Source organism: Podarcis filfolensis (genome assembly GCF_964270895.1).
Source record: "Podarcis filfolensis genome assembly, chromosome: 10".
NCBI lineage: Eukaryota > Metazoa > Chordata > Lepidosauria > Squamata > Lacertidae > Podarcis > Podarcis filfolensis.
In genome coordinates, this window is record NC_139612.1 from 67,456,593 (window position 1) to 67,475,155 (window position 18,563).

Here is an 18,563-nt window from a genome sequence, read left to right on the forward strand (position 1 = left end):
GCGAATTTGTCTAATCATTTTGTAAAGCCATCTAGGTTAGTGGCCACCAGTGCCTCCTGTGTAAGGGAGTTCCACAGTTTAATTATGCACTGCATGAAGAAGTACCATATTTTTCGCTCCATAAGACACACTTTTTTCCTCCTAAAAAGTAAGGGGAAATGTCTGTGCGTCTTATGGAGCGAATGTGTGGTCCCTGGAGTCGAATTGCCCAGGGACAAAAAGCAGATTGTGCTTTTATTTTTAGAAAGAGGGAAGGGGGTGTTAAAACAAAGTGATCGGGAGGGAGATAAGGGACTCTAGAGATAAAGGAGGCTGTCTGGGAGGGGGAGGTAAAAGCCCATGGATCCTCAGGATTTCTACATTGGGTCACCCCAAATTCACCATCAGATCATATAGCATGTCCATGGCTATAGCTTGCACCAAAAAAACACGCACCCACTGTTTCGTGGGGCCACAATGGCGCAAAAACATGGTTACAAAGCACGGATCCACATGGATTCTCAGGATTTTTGCATTGGGCTACCCCAAACACACGTCAAATCACATATCATGTCTGTGGCCACAGCATGAACCACAAAAATCATACATCCACTGTTTCGTTCAGAATTTTTTTTCCCCTTGTTTTCCTCCTCTAAAAACTTGGTGCGTCTTATGGTCAGGTGCGTCTTATGGGGCAAAAAATACAGTGCTTTCTTTGTCCTGAATCTTCCAACCTTCCTTGGCCCCTAAGTCTCCATGCTAATATTATCACACCTCCTGGGCTGGTCCTAGAGTCTTATCTCAGACCAAGTATCCCTATTTCCCAGGGATAGACCCAGATTTACAGAAGCCATCCTAGTTTCTGATTTGATCCCGGAATGTCCTTAGGACGTCCCTATTCTCATTAGAGAAATGTTGGAAGGTATGGAGCTATGCAACCCCCGAGCCAAGGAGATAAGAAACTCTGCAACCTTTAGAAGACACCTGAAGGCAGCCCTGTACAGTGGTACCTCGGGTTACATACGCTTCAGGTTACAGACTCCGCTAACCCAGAAATAGTGCTTCAGGTTAAGAACTTTGCTTCAGGATGAGAACAGAAATTGTGCTCCGGTGGCGCGGCGGCAGCAGGAGGCCCCATTAGCTAAAGTGGTGCTTCAGGTTAAGAACAGTTTCAAGTTAAGTACGGACCTCCGGAACGAATTAAGCACTTAACCCGAGGTACCACTGTATAGGGAAGGTTTTTTTTAATGTTTAATGTTTTATTCTGTTTTCATGTAAGCTGCCCAGAGTGGCTGGGGCAAACCAGTCGGATGGGTGGGGTATAAATAATAAAATTATTAATATTATGGAATACGCTGTCCTTATTTTATTTGAAAAATGTTGCGAGGGTATGTTATCTGTTGCCAAGCCATTGGTCTCATTAGTTCTGCACTGTCTACATCTGACTGGCAAGAATTCTCTGGGATCGCCAGCAGAGACACTGTCTCACATCCAGGTCTCCCATTTCTGGGGCTGCAGAAAGACAGGGCCAGCCCAAAGTGTTTCATTGCCAGCTATACTGTTATTGCATATTTACTTTATTTTCGGAAGGTGCTTTTATTGGTCAGTGTATTCTTCTTGTTGCATGTGGCCTTGAGCTCGTCTTTGGTTGTTTGGAGGTGCAAATAATGAATCGCATGAAATCAAATTTTATGCTGCAATGTGGGCCTCTTAAGAAAACGGTGTTGAATTTGGCACATCCAAAAAGGAATACGAGAAAGGAGAAGGAGGGAGAGAGAAAGGGAAGCAACTCAAATAGTCAGGCAAGCAGAAAGCAAACAGATCGTTTGCCTGGAGGAGATATGCCTAAAACGGCTCAGGCTTTTGACTTACAAATCATGTTACAGAGAGGCTGAATAAGGAAATTTATTCAGTTCTCCACAACATCTTCATCTCAAGTTCATCCGCTGCAATTTTTGGGAAAGCCACTTCTGCCTTAAGGAGGAGGTGGGGTTGCCGGCTCTCCTGCGGGACTTGACATCTTTCCGCAGGGCCTGCAGGACAGAGCTGTTCCGCCTGGCCTTTGATTTGGACTCAGTCTGACCCTTATGTTTCCCTCCCCTTATGGTTTTGATATACGGGCTACTTTTAAAATGAGGCTGCATTTTAAATTGCATTTTAACCTGTATTTTAAATCCCCTATTATGTTTTTACTGTAATTTTACTGGTGTTAGCCGCCCTGAGCCTGGCTCTGGCCGGGGAGGGCAGGGTATAAATAATTTATTATTATTATTATTATTATTATTATTATTATTATTATTATTATTATTATTATTTCAACTACTGGGGGGGGGGGTCGGGACCTTGCCATGCAAGTAGGTTTCTGACAAATGAAAAGTAAAGCAGAATTAACCAGTGGATTTCCATGCCCAAATTCAATGCAAAAGCGCCTAACATGCCTCCAGGTGCCATAAGAAAGCTGCAGAGATAGCGCAGGATAGTGCGCACCCCAGAAATTACCTCTTTCAGCTTCTGCCTTCTGGAAGAAGGTACAGGGTTCTAAAGACTAGGACTAGCCACCTGAGAAACAGTTTCTATCCAAATGCGATTTTGGTTTTAAACGCAATGTAAGGTAGTCTTTATGTGAGTATATTGTATTCAATTATGGGGTATCAGAGTTTTTAGGGGCTAACCAAGCTGGGATAGCAGGCTTGTGGGTTTTTGAATGTTTGATGTAGATTTTTTCAATTTCGTTGTTCTGCATGGGACAAGGACAATAAAGATTATCGTATCGTTGTCGTATCGTATTCAAAAGCATTGCTGCCTCCAGCATAACCACTGTGGCAAGTAAGCAGTGTTAGCCCTCTCCCCCAAGAAGTTGTCGAATTCTCTTTCAAAGCCATCGAGATCAGGTAATTTAAAATGAATGAATTGCCACGAATCTGCCCCAAGTTCAGCTTGCCAGAATCCGAGGAGGGCTGCATCCTCCTGCAGCAGTCATCAAAGTAAGTTGCCAAGGCAGAGTGGCATTCAGAAAGGCAAGGGAGAAAGGCTTTCAAAGAGCCTGATTTTTATCACAGGCTCTGAAGGCAGCTAGGATTACCTGAGGCCCCGCTTAGCAGCTCGCAAGACTTTGACCAAGAAAGGTAAAGCGGAGGTCGATCGATGAGGACCTGCCTGTGAATGGCGGGATTGAGTTACCCGCCGAGACCAGACAATATTTATTTCCATGGCCGAGGCAGCAGAAGGGAAGGGAAAAGTTGAAAGGGTAAAATTAAAACCTTCCCTCCTCCCAGCCCGACAAAATAATCTGAGATCAGCGGCTTCAATGGAGTTTTCCTCCCCTTTGAGGAAAGTTTGCTAAGAAACTCTTGGAAAGCTAGAGGACGTGAAATGCATACTCTCCAACCCAAACAGGCTTCATCAGCATAGTCCAGATCTTCCAGGAGTAGCGCTGAGCCAAAAAATACCCTACAATTTCCTGAAAGTAATAAGTTCCCCCTTTTTCCCCTGCATCTTTCTTGGGGTGATTTAGAATTTATTTAGAATTCCAGTGGGTGTGTGGCAGTCGCCCAAAGGGCCACAGTAAATGTGACAATGTGTACCCCTGTAAATCCTTGAGTGTGCTTCTAATAGAGAAGTTATGGTAGCCTCTTACTTTATGAGGATGCGGGTGGTGCTGTGGGTTAAACCACAGAGCCTAGGACTTGCTGATCAGAAGGTCGGCAGTTCGAATCCCCGCAACAGGGTGAGCTCCCGTAGCTCAGTCCCTGCACCTGCCAACCTAGCAGTTCGAAAGCACGTCAAAGTGCAAGTAGATAAATAGGTACCGCTCCGGCAGGAAGGTAAACGGCATTTCCGGGCGCTGCTCTGATTCGCTAGAAGCGGCTTAGTCATGCTGGCCACATGACCCAGAAGCTGTACACTGGCTCCCTCGGCCAGTAAAGCGAGATGAGCGCTGCAACCCCAGAATCGGCCATGACTGGACCTAATGGTCAGGGGTCCCTTTACCTTACTTAATGAAACCGATGATTTTGCAAGTTGCCGCCCCCCCCCATTGGGGCAGAAACACAGCTAATATGTGAATCACAGCTCAAAGCTAGAACATAAGTTGCTACATGGTGCAAATGGCTACACGTAACACAATGTAACAGAACACGGTGGGAAAATTGCTAATGCTTATTGCGCATGTGTCAAACATGAAATGAGGTAATGATGTATATGACTGGTGAAAATTGAAATGCTTTGTTTGAAATATTATAAATACCACTGCCTGGACCACCGGGCGGGGTTGCAGTTTTGCAGATCCGACTGTAACCTATTGCTTCGCAATAAACAACGTTGGACTCCTAACTCCTCACGTTTCTGAGTTTTATTGGCGTAAACTCAGAAGATAAGCTATTTTCTGGCTTACAACAGGTGCAGGGTTGAGACAGAGCACATCCTCCATCATGGCTAGCAGCCATCAATAGCCCCATCCTCCATGAATTAATCTAATCCTCTTTTAAAGCCACCTAGGTTGGTGGTAATCAGTGCCTAATCTGGAAGCGAGTTCCACAGTTTAATTATGTGTCGCATGAAGAATTACCTGAGCTTGCTCTGTCAATGTGAGGTGATTGAGGATGACACGTTTAAACTATCCTTTGGAGTGCTGCAGCCTCCCCAGGTGTCCACATTCCCTGATCAGAAATCCCCATGGGAGGAGTTTCCTTATAATGTCTTCCCCTAGGCTGTTTATTCAAGGCAATGAGCCCTGGCTGCCAGCTTGCCTGAGCTCTGCGTCCTCACTGATTTTGCTTTTAAGGGAAGCACATTTTACCTTCAGCTTAACAAAGGATGCTCTAGGATGTAGGACACCTGATTGGTGGATGCCATTGGGAGGAATCTAAAAACACAGCTATCAAGTGTCAAGGGATAACATGGTGGCAGCTTGCAGGCAAACCCCAGTCTTCCAGGTATTGCAAGGAGACAAGACCGTCCAGGAATTGGGCCTTGTATACAGAGGTCTTCAAAAGAGGGAGTAGAGGAGTGTAGCTGGCAGGCAGCAAAATGCTACCCTGCTGGGCACCAGATTCTGAATTCAGGCATAGACCTTGCTAAGAAAATGCCCTCCAGTCCCATGGCATTGGCGTGACCATGCGTTCAGACATTGCTCACTACGTTTGCCTAGGCAGAGTGTTGCTCCTTCCTTCTCTCTCTCCCTCCTAAGCCAGCTATTAACTTCTCAGTCAGGTTTCCTTTTTCGCCTCCCCTCTCCTCCCCCGGAGACCTCCATGGCAGCTAATTGGACATCTTTCCGATTTGCACCCTCCAAGCAAGACATTGCAGGTTAAAGAGGCCCCTGTATCGTGGCCTCTGAGGCTTTGGATGCAGTGTGTGTTTGTGTGTGTTTTTCTGTGTGTGTGTTGGGCGGCGGGAGGCAGTGAGAGGAGATGGAGGAGAGCACCTGAGAATTAGATGCAGGCAAAAGATACTGCACTCTGAAGCTTTGATGGCCCACTTTTCCCAGATCCCCCTCTTTGCGACGTAAAACCCAATCAATGCCCCCTTCTCTCTCAGAGAGAGCTGCCTTCTCTCTCTCTCTCTCCCTCTCTCTCTCTCTCTCTCTCTCTCTCTCTCCATCTCTCTCTCTCTCTCCCCCCTGCACACACGGAATCAAATTTCCCCCTGTAAGGTTAGGACAGAAGAGTCGCAGAAATCAATTCCCCGATCCATGCCAGGCCGCCCCTTGGAAAAAGAAGTCAGTCTCTCAAGTAGAGGAGGGAGCCAGGAAAGGAAAGCAATGCGTCCAATAGCCAAAGCTTTCTCCAGCGCTCAGCTACCGCCGTCTCACGGCTGCTTTTGCATTGACTGCTGGCGCCCTGGGGTAGCCTTTGAAACAGTGTAAGCTGCAAATTGCTCTTCTGGACATCAGTCCCAGAGACTCCACGCAGAGAGAGCAAAAGCAGCAGCATATGTTTCCGTCAAGGCTCGGAGTGCAGAGCAAATTCTATCTCCAGGCCTGGTTTGGCATCTTAGGGGGCCTTTGCTGGACCGCCTCGATGTATCAGAGGCTCAGGCAGCCCACAAATGTGATCCCGCTGCTGCGAGGCAGCTCCCCGCTCCCTTGCCCACCAGCTCCCCCCAGATCCACTTAAGCAATACAGATCTTAGCGAGCTGCAAGCAGACAGCAGCCTATGCTGCAGGAAAAGGGGTCCGTCGCAAAGGAAATTAATTATTTTAATTAATAGACCAGTTTAAGTCTATAGGATAGATGGTCCCTTAGTCTCAAAGGCACCACACAGAAGGCCTTTTGTTTGGGCTCAGTGAGCAGAGCGTTTCAGCCCTGTTCTTGAGTTTGTTTAAAAAAAGCTTATCTTGTATTCCTTTCTTTGAATTTGTGCCATTTAGGTTTTTAAACCTTTTTGTAAAAGCAGCACTAGAATTTTCACAAGTTGAGTCCTCAACTTTTTATTACTGTGCTTTGCTTCCTTCAAGCTGGGCTGTGTTTAAAACTTGCCATTTAGGTTTTCAAACCTTTCTTGTAAATTCAGTATTAGTAACTGTACTTTTGGGTCTTCTAGTCTTTATTAATTCGCTTTGCTTTACCTAGGTCGAGCTAGGATTATAATAGTTCAGAATTTTGGGGGGTTCTACCCTTTTTTTTGAAATTGTGGTCATTTAAATTTTATGATTTTTCTATTGCCTTCTGAGGAAACTGAATAGTTCAGTGAAATGAGGTTTGTAGCTGGCATCCCGTCAAGGCTTTGTTCAATTTTAAAAGGTAAAGGTAAAGGGACCCCTGACCATTAGGTCCAGTCGTGACCGACTCTGGGGTTGCGGCGCTCATCTTGCTTTATTGGCCGAGGGAGCCGGCGTACAACTTCCGGGTCATGTGGCCAGCACGACTGAGCCGCTTCTGGCGAAGCTGAGCAGCGCACGGAAATGCCGTTTACCTTCCCGCCGGAGCGGTACCTATTTATCTACTTGAACTTTGTGCTTTCGAACTGCCAGGTTGGCAGGAGCAGGGACCAAGCAACGGGACCTCACCCCATCATGGGGATTCGAACCACCGACCTTCTGATCGGCACGTCCTAGGCTCTGTGGTTTAACCCACAGCACCACCCGCGTCCCTTATTCAATTTTAGGTTGTTCTAATTTTTTCCTTAAGCGTTTTCATTTTTCTTAGTTGATTTTTCTTAGTTTATTTCCACAAGATAATATTTCTAGTCGATTACTTCTCATTTCAGGGATTTTCATGGTATTTCATTTGTTTTGTGCAATTTCTCAGTTCCGTGACTGTCATTTTTCTATCAGTGAGCAGAGGAAGCGGGGGACAGGTTCCCTGACTTTTGCCCTGACAATTGTTTTTGTCCTTTAAATTCTACCAAAGGACACATTTCCCCATCTTCAGAAAGCAACCCTGCCTCTCTCTTTCTGAAGCTGGAACTCTCAGGCTGCCTTTCCGAACGACTGCCTTCGTCCCACCGGGGACGGCTGCTGTGTCCATTTGCAGCTTTGTTCTGTGTCACAGTGAGAAAACGTGAGGTTGGGGAGGAAGGAAATGGGAAGGAAGCCCTGGGGCCTGCTGCCCCTGCCACGCCCTCACCCATCCCCATCGACTCTGTGACCCACACACTTACGCGTTGTGGAGCACACACCATCCGCAGTGGGGGTCCCCTGAGCCCAGGCACTCGCTGCAGCTTTTGTACTGTCCGCAGGACTCCACTGGCACTCGGGTGAGCTGTGGATGACAAGGGGAGAAGAGTCATGCTGAGTTTGCTTACATTCGGTTTGCAATTCCAGACAGTGTTGTGAAGCCCTGGAGATTAAAACCTATTCACGTATACTACCCAGTAATAATAATAATAATAAAGATGCCTGCTTCTTGGGAGAAAAGCAATGATAAACTTAGACAGCATCTGAAAAAGCAGAGACATCACCTTGCCAACAAAGGTACGTATAGTTAAAGCTATGGTTTTCCCAGTAGTGATGTATGGAAGTGAGAGCTGGACCATAAAGAAGGCTGATGGCCGAAGAATGGATGCTTTTGAATTATGGTGCAGGAGGAGACTCTTGAGAGTCCCATGGACTGCAAGAAGATCAAACCTATCCATTCTGAAGGAAATCAGCCCTGAGTGCTCACTGGAAGGACAGATCCTGAAGCTAAGGCTCCAATACTTTGGCCACCTCATGAGAAGAGACGACTCCCTGGAAAAGACCCTGATGTTGGGAAAGATGGAGGGCACAAGGAGAAGGGGATGACAAAGGATGAGATGGTTGGATAGTGTTCTTGAAGCTACCAGCATGAGTTTGACCAAACTGCGGTAGGCAGTGGAAGACAGGAGTGCCTGGCGTGCTCTGGTCCATGGAGTCACGAAGAGTCGGACATGACTAAACGACTAAATAATAATAATAATAATAATAATAATAATAATAATAATAATAATAAATATATTTATACCCCACCCTCCCCGGCCAGAGCCAGGCTCAGGACAGCTAACACCAATAAAATCACAGTAAAAACATAATAGCGGAAAAAGAGGAAGAAAAAAAAATTTAAAATACAGGTTAAAATGCAATTTAAAATGCAGCCGCATTTTAAAATAGCCGATAAATTAAGACCATAAAGGGAGGGAAACATAAGGGTCAGACTGAGTCCAAACCAAAGGCCAGGTGGAACAGCTCTGTCTTTCAGGCCCTAGTCTCTTGTGACAGAGCGTTCTACCAAGTTGGGGCCAGCACTGAAAAGGCCCTGGCCCTAGTTGAGACCAATCTAACCACCTTGCGACCTGGGACCTCCAAAATGTTGTCATTTGTGGACCTTAAGGTCCTCTGTGGGGCATACCAGGAGAGGCATCCAACAACTCTGTAAGGTGGGTCTAGGTATTCCAAGCTGACTCAGGTTAGTGTGCATTGAAGAGGGAGTGTGACTTGCCCAAGAGTACATACCGAGTTCCTGGTTCACCCTAGAAAAGCCAGCATGATAATGATAATGATAATAATAAATTATTTATACCCTGCCCTCCCCAGCCAAGACCGGGCTCAGGGCGGCTAACACCAGGTATAAAAACAATTGACTGAAATACAACTTAGAAACAACATTAAAATTGCTATGTACTGAGTTGAATAGGATCCAAACTGCAGCAGTCTGATTGGTCCTAGAGCAATAGGATTCAGAATGCAGCAGTCTGCCCAATAATAAATGCTGGAAATGTAATGAAACTGAAGGTACTTTCTACCACCTTTGGTGGACGTGCCCAAGGATCAAGGCCTTCTGGGAAATGATCTATAATGAAATTAAGAAGGTCCTTAAGTGTACCTTTCATAAGAAACCAGAGGCCTTTCTCCTGGGCATGGTAGGCCAATTGGTGTTAAGGAAAGATAGGACGTTTTTTATGTATGCTACAATAGCAGCAAGAGTTCTTTTAGCAAAGTATTGGAAGACACAAGAACTACCCACGCTGGAAGAGTGGCAGACGAAGGTGATAGACTATATGGGACTGGCCGAGATGACTGGCAGAATCCGCGACCAAGGAAAAGAGACGGTGGAAGAAGATTGGAAGAAATTTAAAGTTTATCTTAAGAACTGTTGTAAAATTAATGAGTGCTAAAATGTCATGGGTAATGTAAAACAGAATTGCAGTGACAAATAATTGGGTAAGAGAAAAAGGATTAAAGAAAGTGAATTATAAGTAATTGAAATTAGGGGTTGCTGGAAAAGCTTAAAACAGGGATGCAGAAAAGGGAGGTATGGGGAAGTCGTTGAAATAAGGTTTAAGAAAAAGAGGTTATGAAATTATATGTGTTTATATGTTTGTTTGTTTATGTATTGTCAGTTGTATTGTGTCTTAATATATGTTGGAAAATTAATAAAAATTTATATATATATTAAAAAAACAGAATGCAGCAGTCTGATTGGTCCTAGAACAATGCAGCAGTATGATTGGTTGGCAGGAACCACCCAATCATGCTCCAGATATAAGTGAATCCACAACCTGATTGGCTTACAGTAGAATTCCGGAATTAGCCAATCATATGCAGCCCATTGTGTAAATAATGTATATAAAGCAGATACCTTGAGGGGACTTTCATTCATTCCTCCTCACCACTATGAGCTGAATAAAGAGCATGAAATCACTTTGCGACTCTGAGTATATTTCAAAATACAACATTAAAATGCAGCCTCAATTTCAGTAGAAACTCAAATCAAAAACTTTTTGGGGGATGAAAACGTCAAGTCTTCACCAAGGCTAACTATCCAGACTGGTCCTACGTGGGTCAGAAAAAACCCAAGGAAGTCCCCAAATAGGAATTCCATCACAGAAGGAGAAAGGAAAAAGGAAAGAGGGGAAGGGGATCAAGTTGATTCCAAGCCAAAGGCCAGGCAGAATAACTCTGTCTTACAGACTCTGCGGAAAGAAATCAGATCCTGCAGGGCCCTGGTCTCAAGAGACAGAGTGTTCCACTAAGCTGGGTCCAGTGCTGAAAAGGCCCCGGCTCTGGTTGAGGCTAATCTGACTTCCTTAGGGCCCAGGACCTCTAGGGTGTTGCTATTTATGGACCTTAAGGTCCTCCGTGGGGCATACCGGGAGGAGGGTGGTTAGAGTGTTGGACTAAGTACCTGGGAGACTTGGGTTCAAATCCCCACTCAACCACGAAGCTCACTGGGTGACCTTGGGCCATTCACTGCTTCTCAGCCTGACCTACCTCACAGGGTTGTTGTGGGGATTAAATAAGCGAGGGAACAATTCACACCACCTTGAACTCCTTGGTGGGAAGGGTGGGATAAAAATGCAATAAACAGGAGTGGTAAATGGCTTTGGAGAGCTGCTTCCATTCATAGCACACAACGCTGAGCTAAATCGACCAAGGGTCTGGTTCAGTAAATGGCTTGTTCATTTGTATTCATGTTTAACAAACGCACATCCTCTGCCTTTTCAGGAAGTTCAAGGTAACGAACAACAATAAAAATTAACAGCACATCATGCATAAAATTCAGAAACATTATAAAAAAAAGCTATTGTAAAATGGAACGCATATTAAATGCTCTCGTTAAAACTGGGAACAATAAAGTCAGCAACAGAATAAGGAAACAGGTGATCAAAGGCTTCCATAGATCTATATCTATGGCAAGTTTTCACCATTTGGTGGAAAACCAGTAAGATGAGACAAGATGAGCCTCTTTTGGGAGATGCCCAGTAATGGGTGACTACGCCCATTTCAGCTTCTTTCACTTCTCCACATCAATTTACATGCTGTTATTTTTTAAAGTCCTAATGAAAACTCACCAGCAAATATCTCTTAGCATGCAGATATTTGTATGCAATTTTGCATTATATGCACATTTTTGCAAAGCGATTTCCCCTGATACAACATGCATTTTCCTGCACACTTTACCCTAATATATGCATTTCCATACACAGTACTTGGCTCACAGTCCGCACTGCAAAATTTTGAAGGACAGCCATGTTTTGGTTCTCATATTGTTTTGGAAAGGACAAATTAGGTAGGTTTGCCTTTATACGTTAACCGAATCGATTTTCTTGCCATTTCTAAGTTCGACCACCAAAGAGGCTCTCTCTGTGGTCCCAGATAAATGAACTGTGGTCCCTGATCATTAAAGAACTGTGGTCCCCAATAATTAAACTAAAGCAGTAGATGGAATACAAAAGACTGCATAAGTTACCTTCATAAGGTACCTCTCTTTCAAATCAGAACCAGCGAAGGCGGTGAAGGTCCTGTGTGAGTGCCTGGAGGCGGTTGGAGGATGGATGGCAGCTAATGGATTGAGGTTGAATCCTGACAAGACAGAAGTACTGTTCTTGGGGGCAGGGGGTGGGCTGGTGTGAAGAACTCCCTGATCCTGAATGGGGTAACTGTGCCCCTGAAGGACCAGGTGCGCAGCCTCAGAGTCATTTTGGACTCACAGCTGTCCATGGAGGTGCAGGTCAATTCTGTATCCAGGGCAGCTGTCTACCAGCTCCACCTGGTACACAGGCTGAGACCCTACCTGCCCGCAGACTGTCTCACCAGAGTGGTGCATGCTCTAGTTATCTCCCGCTTGGACTACTGCAATGCGCTCTACGTGGAGCTACCTTTGAAGGTGACCCGGAAACTACAACTAATCCAGAATGCGGCAGTTAGACTGGTGACTGGAGGCAGCCGCCGAGACCACATAACACCGGTCTTGAAAGACCTACATTGGCTCTCAGTACGTTTCCAAGTACAATTCAAAGTGTTGGTGCTGACCTTTAAAGCCCTAAATAGCCTCAGCCCAGTATACCTGAAGGAGTATCTCCACCCCCATCGTTCTGCCCGGATGCTGAGGTCCAGCTCCGAGGGCCTTCTGGCAGTTCCCTCATTGTGAGAAGCAAAGCTACAGGGAACCAGGCAGAGGGCCTTCTCGGTAGTGGTGCCCACCCTGTGGTATGCCCTCCCATCAGATGTCAAAGAGATAAACAACTACCTGACATTCAGAAGACATCTGAAGGCAGCCCTGTTCAGGGAAGTTTTTAATGCGTGTCATTTTAGTGTATTTTTGGTCTTTGTTGGAAGCTGCCCAGAGTGGCTGGGGAAACCCAGCCAGATGGGCGGGGTACAAATAATAAAGTATTATTATTATTATGGCAAGGGTTCACAAATCACTTTGTGTGTTAAAAATCATGCCACTACTGATGAACAGGCACCCTCTAGGTTCAAATGATTTCTCCCCACTATTAAGGAAAAGGTAGCTTTCTATGGACACATTTACAGCCATTCTCCCACATCTGACCCATTTCCAGCCTGAGCCTCTTGGTGCTAAAAATGCTTCCTCCCACGCTGCGATGATGATGGAGCTTTCTCTGGTCCAGTGGGACACCTCCACCACACGCCAGCACTCCTGGCAATGACATTTCGAAGAATCAAGTTGCATGATTTCAGGGGAAGGCTCCTCGTCTGATTTCCTGGAGGTGCCACAAGGAGAGGAGAGCAGGTAAATAAAGTCGCCTTTGCGGAGTCAAGGTTACACAGAAGAGCTGTGCCTTTCAGGGTGCTTGGATTCCTGCAAAGGGCGTAATTGCTGTCACGGAAAAGCAGCTCGGTTGGATTCAGAGGGATTCCAACGAGTCATGCAACTCCACACACACACACGTTTCCAATCTGCACAAAGTTGAGTTTCCTTCTGTTACTCCCCAAGGATGAAACTAACCAGGGAGCAGTTCCAAGGTCACTGATGAGGTGATTCCTCTGAAGTCAAGGAACCAATGCCAGAGTATTCTGGCATTTCCCACATCCACACAATTGCATGCGGCAAAAGGTTTGCATAATGCTCCCTTGGGGCAGCCAGTTTCCCCAAAGGGCACATGAAGGTAAGCTGCAGGTGGAGACCTGCAAAAACAAGAAACCCGACTGTTTGCAATGCTGTGATTTTGTGATTCCTTTCACAAACACAAATGCAGTGGTACCTCGGATTACATACGCTTCAGGTTACATATGCTTCAGGTTACAGACTCTGCTAACCCAGAAATATTACCTCGGGTTAAGAACTTTGCTTCAGGATGAGAACAGAAATCGTGCTCCAGCGACACGGCAGCAGCGGGAGGCCCCATTAGCTATAGTGGTGCTTCAGGTTAAGAACAGTTAAGAACAGACCTCCGGAATGAGTTAAGTTCTTAACCCGAGGTACCACTGTGCTGCTTATTCTTAATCTTTACAGTACCAGTTAATTTTGGCAAATGGTAATTATTCCTCTCCCTTCCCCCAATCCATGCCACCTGTCAGATGGCAATAGTGGTTGCTCGTGAGTAACCATTCAGGAATCTGAGCTGTCTTTTACAGGTTTTATTTCGGTGCAAAACTATTTACAGTGCAGAGCCACAAGTTCATGTCTGCCTCGATCTCTAGCAGAATCCGGGAGTGGTTGTTTCCTGGGCCTCCCCCAACATAAGAGCTTCGTCAACCCCAGCCTTTTCCTTCCTTCTTTGTGTTTTACACCTCTGCGCAGGGTGGGCGACGGAAGGGGCATGCTTCCCTCCTGGCCGGCTTGGCAAGGAGCCGTGCTGAGGCTCCCAGCAGCATCCTCTGGTCCTTTCCCCTCTTCCCACTGGAGGTGTGGCTTTCCTCACCACAGGAAGAGGAACTGCTCCGTAAGATTTTCGGAGGTTCCCTGTAACCCAACTGCCCCTCTGCTTCCTTACTCTGTTCCGATGGCAGTACCCTGACACCACCATTTCTTTATTCCACCCCCCTATCATATTAGCTCCCCCCACCCACAATTGTCTAGTCCCAGCTTTCTTTGAAATGGCTTTCCAGATAACATCTGCCATCCCTGAAGCTCCCTCGTTGGTCAAAAAAGGCCCGTTTTGCCCGGGGGGGGGGGATATAAAAATACTACTGGGCTGGACAAACGCGATGTCATCAGTCATTGCCACGTTTTCCCCTGAGGATTCCTGTGTCAGCAGAGTGAGTTTTTTAACTGACATGGAGGGGCAGAAGCAGCGCCCTGATGAAGCACCATTGAATCCCGTCAGCACTAAACTCCCAAACAGCAATGAGTGACAGATTGCCGGAGAATACACCTGTGCCTTATGGGAACTTTCCAAGAAATGTTACGGGACATGAGCTATGAACTGACAGGCCAGGATTCATGGTGATGATGTCTTGAAAAATAACTAGCTCTGCTATTTGGGGGCATTTATTTATTTTTCAAAGGCAGACAGAAGTCAGAATGTAGGGTTGCCATATCTTGAAGAAGATCTGCTGAATGAAAAGATAACAACAGGGCAACTGACTTTCGGGTTTGGTGGGTGTGCGTCACTAAATGAGGGGAATTGAGACTAAGAGAGCTGAGTGGCGGGTGCTTGTGTAATCTCACTGTATAAAGGTTGTACAAGTGGCAATAAAGTATGTCAATTTCAATTTCAGTTGGGTCTATTGGGTTGCATCGCTGATCAGCATGAAGCAATGGTGGGGGACTCACATCACTCACACAGCAAAGGCAGATCTAGGGGGGAGTGATTGGTGTAATCACACTGGGCATCAATCTTCTGGGTCATGGCGACTACAACATCCAATGGAAGGCAAGAGGTGGGGGGCCCCATCTGGATTTTGGCATCGCGCAAGGCAGCACTGAAATTGAGGTGCCATGGTCCACCACTGCCTACAGCAACATTTGAAGGTATGAGGAAAGGTAGTGCCTGAGCTGAGGGATGCGGGTGGCACTGTGGGTTAAACCACAGAGCCTAGGACTTGCTGATCAGAAGGTCAGCGGTTCGAATCCCCGCGACGGGGTGAGCTCCCGTTGCTTGGTCCCTGCTCCTGCCAACCTAGCAGTTCCAAAGCACGTCAAAGTGCAAGTAGATAAATAGGTACCGCTCCGGCGGGAAGGTAAACAGCGTTTCCGTGCGCTGCTCTGGTTTGCCAGAAGCGGCTTAGTCATGCTGGCCACATGACCCGGAAGCTGTACGCCGGCTCCCTCGGCCAATAAAGCGAGATGAGCGCCGCAACCCCAGAGTCATCCGCGACTGGACCTAATGGTCAGGGGATCCTTTACCTTTAGTGCCTGAGCTGGCCATCAACTCTTCCCCAGCGCAAGGAAGAAGTGATGTAGTTGCTACCTGAAGCTCAAACGGCAATGCCCTTTCGTGATTAGAAAAAGAAAATCGATTAAAAAAAATAAAGGTCAGATGAATGTGCACAGGATATTGGAAGCGCGGAGGGGCCATGTATTCTGTTTTACAGAACAGTCCTCTATTTAAAGGGCTGCCTGAGCACAGCCTTCTATCTGAAGGTGTGAGAATGGCTGCCTAGGCCAGGCCAAGTGAAAAGATGAATAAAGAATCCAAAAAACCATCAGCAACTGACACATGAAAGAAAACTTAGCATCGACAGCTAACAGAGCTAGTTATTTAGAAAAGGTTCGGAAAAGGGACGTCAGAAAGGTCAAGGGGATGGTACGAGTCCGCTATGAATAAAGGTTGCAGTGTTTGGGACTGTTTTTAAAAACATTATTTATAATTTTCAGGTTTATACATTTCAATAATTTCACAGTCATTTTAACATTTCAAAACTTGACTTCCTCCCCATTCTTTCCGCGGTTCTTTAAATTTATTTTTAATACCTTCTGCATATCCAAATTAACTTAATTTGTTCATTTATTCATCTGCTTTAGATATATACTCTTATGAAACTGCAGGTTATTACAATAACCCTTCCAATGCTCTCATCTGTTTACAACTTATCTGTAAATATTCAATAAACCACTTCCACTCTTTAATAAAAAGTTGTTGTCTTTATTTCTTATTTTTTCCAGTAAGTTTCACCATTTCTGCACATTCCGTAAGTTTTTGTATCCATTCTTTCTTTGCTGGTACTTCTACTTCTTTGCATTTTGGAGGCAAATAACATTCTTGCTGTTGTAGTAGCATATATGACTAAGTTTCTATACAGCTTGGGTAGTTCTGTCCCTATAATTCCCCAAAGGAAAGCTTCTGGGTTGTTGTTGTTTTTTACAAACGTTATTTTAAACCTCCTTTTCATTTCATTATATATCATTTCCCAGTAAGTTTTAACCTTGTACAAGGCCCCAACATATGATAAAAAGAACCTTCTTTCTCTTTACATTTCCAACACTTATTTGATTTAGATTTATACATTTTTGCCAATTTGGGACTTTTTTTATTTAGGGAAACGGTAAGAGGCAACATGACAAAAGTTTTTAAAATTGCACATAGCATGGAGACAGTGCAGAGAGAGAGGGTTTTTTCTCCCTCCCTTATCACATTAGACTCGTGGACATGAAGTGGCATATTGGACGTTCAGGACAGATAAAAGAAAGAGGCCTAAACGGCCTTGGTCCTGTATACCTGAAGGAGCGTCTCCACCCCCATCGTTCTGCCCGGACACTGATGTCCAGTGCTGAGGGCCTTCTGGCGGTTCCCTCGCTGTGAGAAGCCAAGTTACAGGGAACCAGGCAGAGGGCCTTCTCGGTAGTGGCGCCCGCCCTGTGGAACGCCCTCCCACCAGATGTCAACGAGAACAACAACTACCAGACTTTTAGAAGACACCTGAAGGCAGTCCTGTTTAGGGAAGCTTTTAATGTTTATTGTATTTTAATATTCTGTTGGAAGCAGCCCAGAGTGGCTGGGGAAACCCATGCAGATGGGCAGGGTAGAAATTATTATTGAGGAGGAGGAGGAGGAGGAGGAGGAGGAGGAGGAGGAGGAGGAGAAGAAGAAGAAGAAGAAGAAGAAGAAGAAGAAGAAGAAGAAGAAGAAGAAGACGAAGTCCTTCTTCATGCAGCACATAGTTAAAACGATGGAACACGCTCTCCTCCAGGAGGCAGTGATGGCCATCAAATTGTATGGCATTACAAGTGGATTAGACAAATTCATGGAGAATTATCAGTGGCTCCTAGCCATGATGGCCATGCTCTCAGTTGGAGGCAACAGGGCTTCTGAATACCAGCTGCTGAAAACCACAGGGGGGGGATGTGCTCTTCTGCTCAAGTCCTGCTCTTTGGTTTTCCACGGATGGCACTGTGGTCTAAACCACTGAGCCTCTTGGGCTTGCCGATCAGAAGGTCAGCGGTTCGAATCCCCGTGATGGGGTGAGCTCGCGTTGCTCTGTCCCAGCTCCTGCCTACCTAGCAATTCAAAAGCATGCCAGTGCAAGTAGATAAATAGGTATCACTCCGGCGGGAAGGTAAATGGCGTTTCCGTGCGCTCTGGCACTCGTCACACACCTCCGTGCACGAGAAGCAGTTTAGTCATGCTGGCCACATGATCCAAAAGCTGTCTGTGGACAAATGCTTGCTCCCTCGGCCTGAAAGCGAGATGTGCGCCGCAACCCCATAGTCGCCTTTGACTGGACGTAACTGTCCAGGGGTCTACTGGTGGAGGAAGAGGATTGCAGGGGGAGCGCACCGCTATGGCAGTGTAATCCCGGTGGGGTGCCATTGCGGCTGTCCCCCCTGCCCATGCTGGGCACCACGCCCCTGCAGGCGGCATGTCACACCCCCAAGATGCACGCCAGCCCTGCCCCCGCCTGCTCTCCGCCCTCCAGTGCCAGAGCATGAAGCTCGACCACTGCAGGGGTCCTTTACATTTTTACTTTCCCACGGGTATCTGGTTGGCTACTATACGAACAGGATGCTGCAGTCAGGAGTTCAGCCTACACTCGAGTAGGACCCTAGCAGAGACACATGCCCAACTGGCATGTTCCCTCCCTCCTGGTCAATCGTTCAGGAGCTTCATAAGCTTTCTTCAGCCCGAACATCACAGTGACCGATGCCAACAGACATCGGCACACTTAGGGATCTGCAGAGTTTGCACACCTTGCATGACAGACCTCAGATACTCAGCATTTTGGCTAATCTACTTTATTTACATATAAACACACACGGAGCACTGCAACATGGCTCCCTCTCTCTCTAGCATCAGACAGCAAAGAGAAAAAGAGAATAAAGGACAACAGTCCCACTTCACGGAACACAGTAACACAAACATCCTGTCTCCGTCACTTCCCACTCTGTGGAGTCAAAACATACACCGTCATGTGAAAGAAAAAAATCCCATGACTGCAGTCATGGATCAGGAATTCTAACAGCTACATGGGTCATTGGACTGATTGAGTCCAATGTTCT

At 46.2% G+C, this 18,563-nt stretch overlaps 1 protein-coding gene across 5 annotated transcripts in view; it reads right to left on the bottom strand.

The window, feature by feature from the left end:
* Nucleotides 1-18,563, bottom strand: part of PLXNA4 (plexin A4) — a 580,684-nt gene that overhangs the window by 179,021 nt on the left and 383,100 nt on the right. For all 5 annotated transcript variants that reach the window (XM_083572528.1, XM_083572529.1, XM_083572532.1 and 2 more), the window contains one exon: nt 7,582-7,682. In XM_083572528.1, coding sequence (XP_083428654.1) covers nt 7,582-7,682 — 101 coding nt within the window. The remainder of the gene's footprint in view (nt 1-7,581; nt 7,683-18,563) is intronic.